The sequence below is a fragment of the Helobdella robusta genome (assembly GCF_000326865.2).
Source record: "Helobdella robusta unplaced genomic scaffold HELROscaffold_526, whole genome shotgun sequence".
Taxonomy (NCBI): domain Eukaryota; kingdom Metazoa; phylum Annelida; class Clitellata; order Rhynchobdellida; family Glossiphoniidae; genus Helobdella; species Helobdella robusta.
In genome coordinates, this window is record NW_008705274.1 from 5,603 (window position 1) to 7,333 (window position 1,731).

Consider the following 1,731-nt stretch of genomic DNA (forward strand, 5'->3'; position numbering starts at 1 on the left):
TTATATATATATATATATATATATATATATATATATATATATATATATATATATATATATATATATATATATATATATATATATATATATATATATATATATATATATATATATATATATATATATATATATATATATATATATATATATATATATATATATATATATATATATATATATATATATATATATATATATATATATATATATATATATATATATATATATATATATATATATATATACTACTTATCTACTTAATCCGACAACTAAAAATTTAAATAAATATAAACTGTTCAGAAACAAATTTACAACATTTAAACGCCATAACAAAATCAATATTTAAAAAAAAAGTTCTAGACGAACTAGGCAAAGAAAAAATTGAATATTATAAACAATATACTTAATAGGAAAACGAATACATTTAGCATAAATAGCATAAAAATTGATAATTTAATAGAAAATAAAAAATAAATATATGATGAATTTAACAACTACCACATCAACATTGCCAAAACTTTATTGGATGATCAAAATAAACCCAAACATTATCATGATAAATTTAAAATTGCTAATTCCAAATGCCAATCCATTTTTTAAAGACCAGTTGATGAAAAAGAAATTTTAAATATATTTAAAAATATAAAAAACAAAAAAAGTATTTTTCAGGATAATTTAAATAATTACTTAATCAAACAGACGATTAATGAAATAATAAAGCCTTTAACACACATATGCAAACTTTCTTTCTCACAGGGCTACTCTCCTCAATGCTTTAAGACCGCTAAAGTAATACCAGTTTGCAAAAAGGAGACCGGTTAGATATAGTTAACAACCGCCCTGTGTCTCTTCTCTCGCCTATTTCAAAAATTATAGATCAATTGATGTGCCAGAGGTTAGAATCTTTCATACAGTTTAAAAATATTATTCATAAAAGTCAGTATGGATTTCGAGCAGACCATTCAACGGAGCTTGCTATAGTAGAATTTTCACAGAGAGTGATGGAAAAATTGAATGAAAAGATCTTCACATTAGGAATCTTTATAGATCTATCAAAGGCATTTGATCTAATAAACCATGAAAAACGGTTAAGAAAACTCTATTCATATGGTATAAGGAGTAGCATATACATGATTTTCCTCTTACCTTGGAGAAAGAAAACAATATGTCTCAATCGAAACCTATGAATCAGAAAAGCTACTGATTAACTGCGGAGTCTCACAAGGCTCTATATTAGGACCAATACTTTTTACCTTATTTATAAATGATTTATGCCACATAACTACATCAACTAAATTTTTATTATTTGCCGATGACACGACTATATACTTTCACACTAAAGAACCTAACAAAGATTTAAATTCTATCAACAATGAAATTCAATCCATCGCCAATTGGTTTACCTTTAATGATTTAATAATAAACTATACAAAGTGCACATATATGATATTTGGACCAAGAATACTAACCAATTGTATCACAGACTTAAATATACAAATCAATGGTAATCCTATACATCGATCGAGCTCAACAAAATTTTTAGGTATCTTCATCAACGATAACTTATCCTGGGACTCGCACACTAATTTTATCTCCAAAAAATAAATAAAACAATAGGTATATTATATAAAAATAAAATAACAAAAAAATGTTGTATTAGAATTATATTATACCCTTATTTACCCAAACCTAACGTATTGTAATTTGCTGTGGGGAAACAGTCCAAATTAC

General features: G+C 24.0%; 1 protein-coding gene across 1 annotated transcript in view; it reads left to right on the plus strand.

The window, feature by feature from the left end:
• The window catches only part of HELRODRAFT_184455 (hypothetical protein), a gene marked incomplete at both ends in the record, with an annotated part of 5,894 nt that extends 5,573 nt beyond the window's left edge, over positions 1-321 (plus strand). Inside the window, one exon of the mRNA XM_009028050.1 lies at positions 301-321. Within this exon, the coding sequence (XP_009026298.1) occupies positions 301-321 (21 nt within the window). The remainder of the gene's footprint in view (positions 1-300) is intronic.
• Between the last annotated feature and the right edge of the window lie 1,410 nt (positions 322-1,731).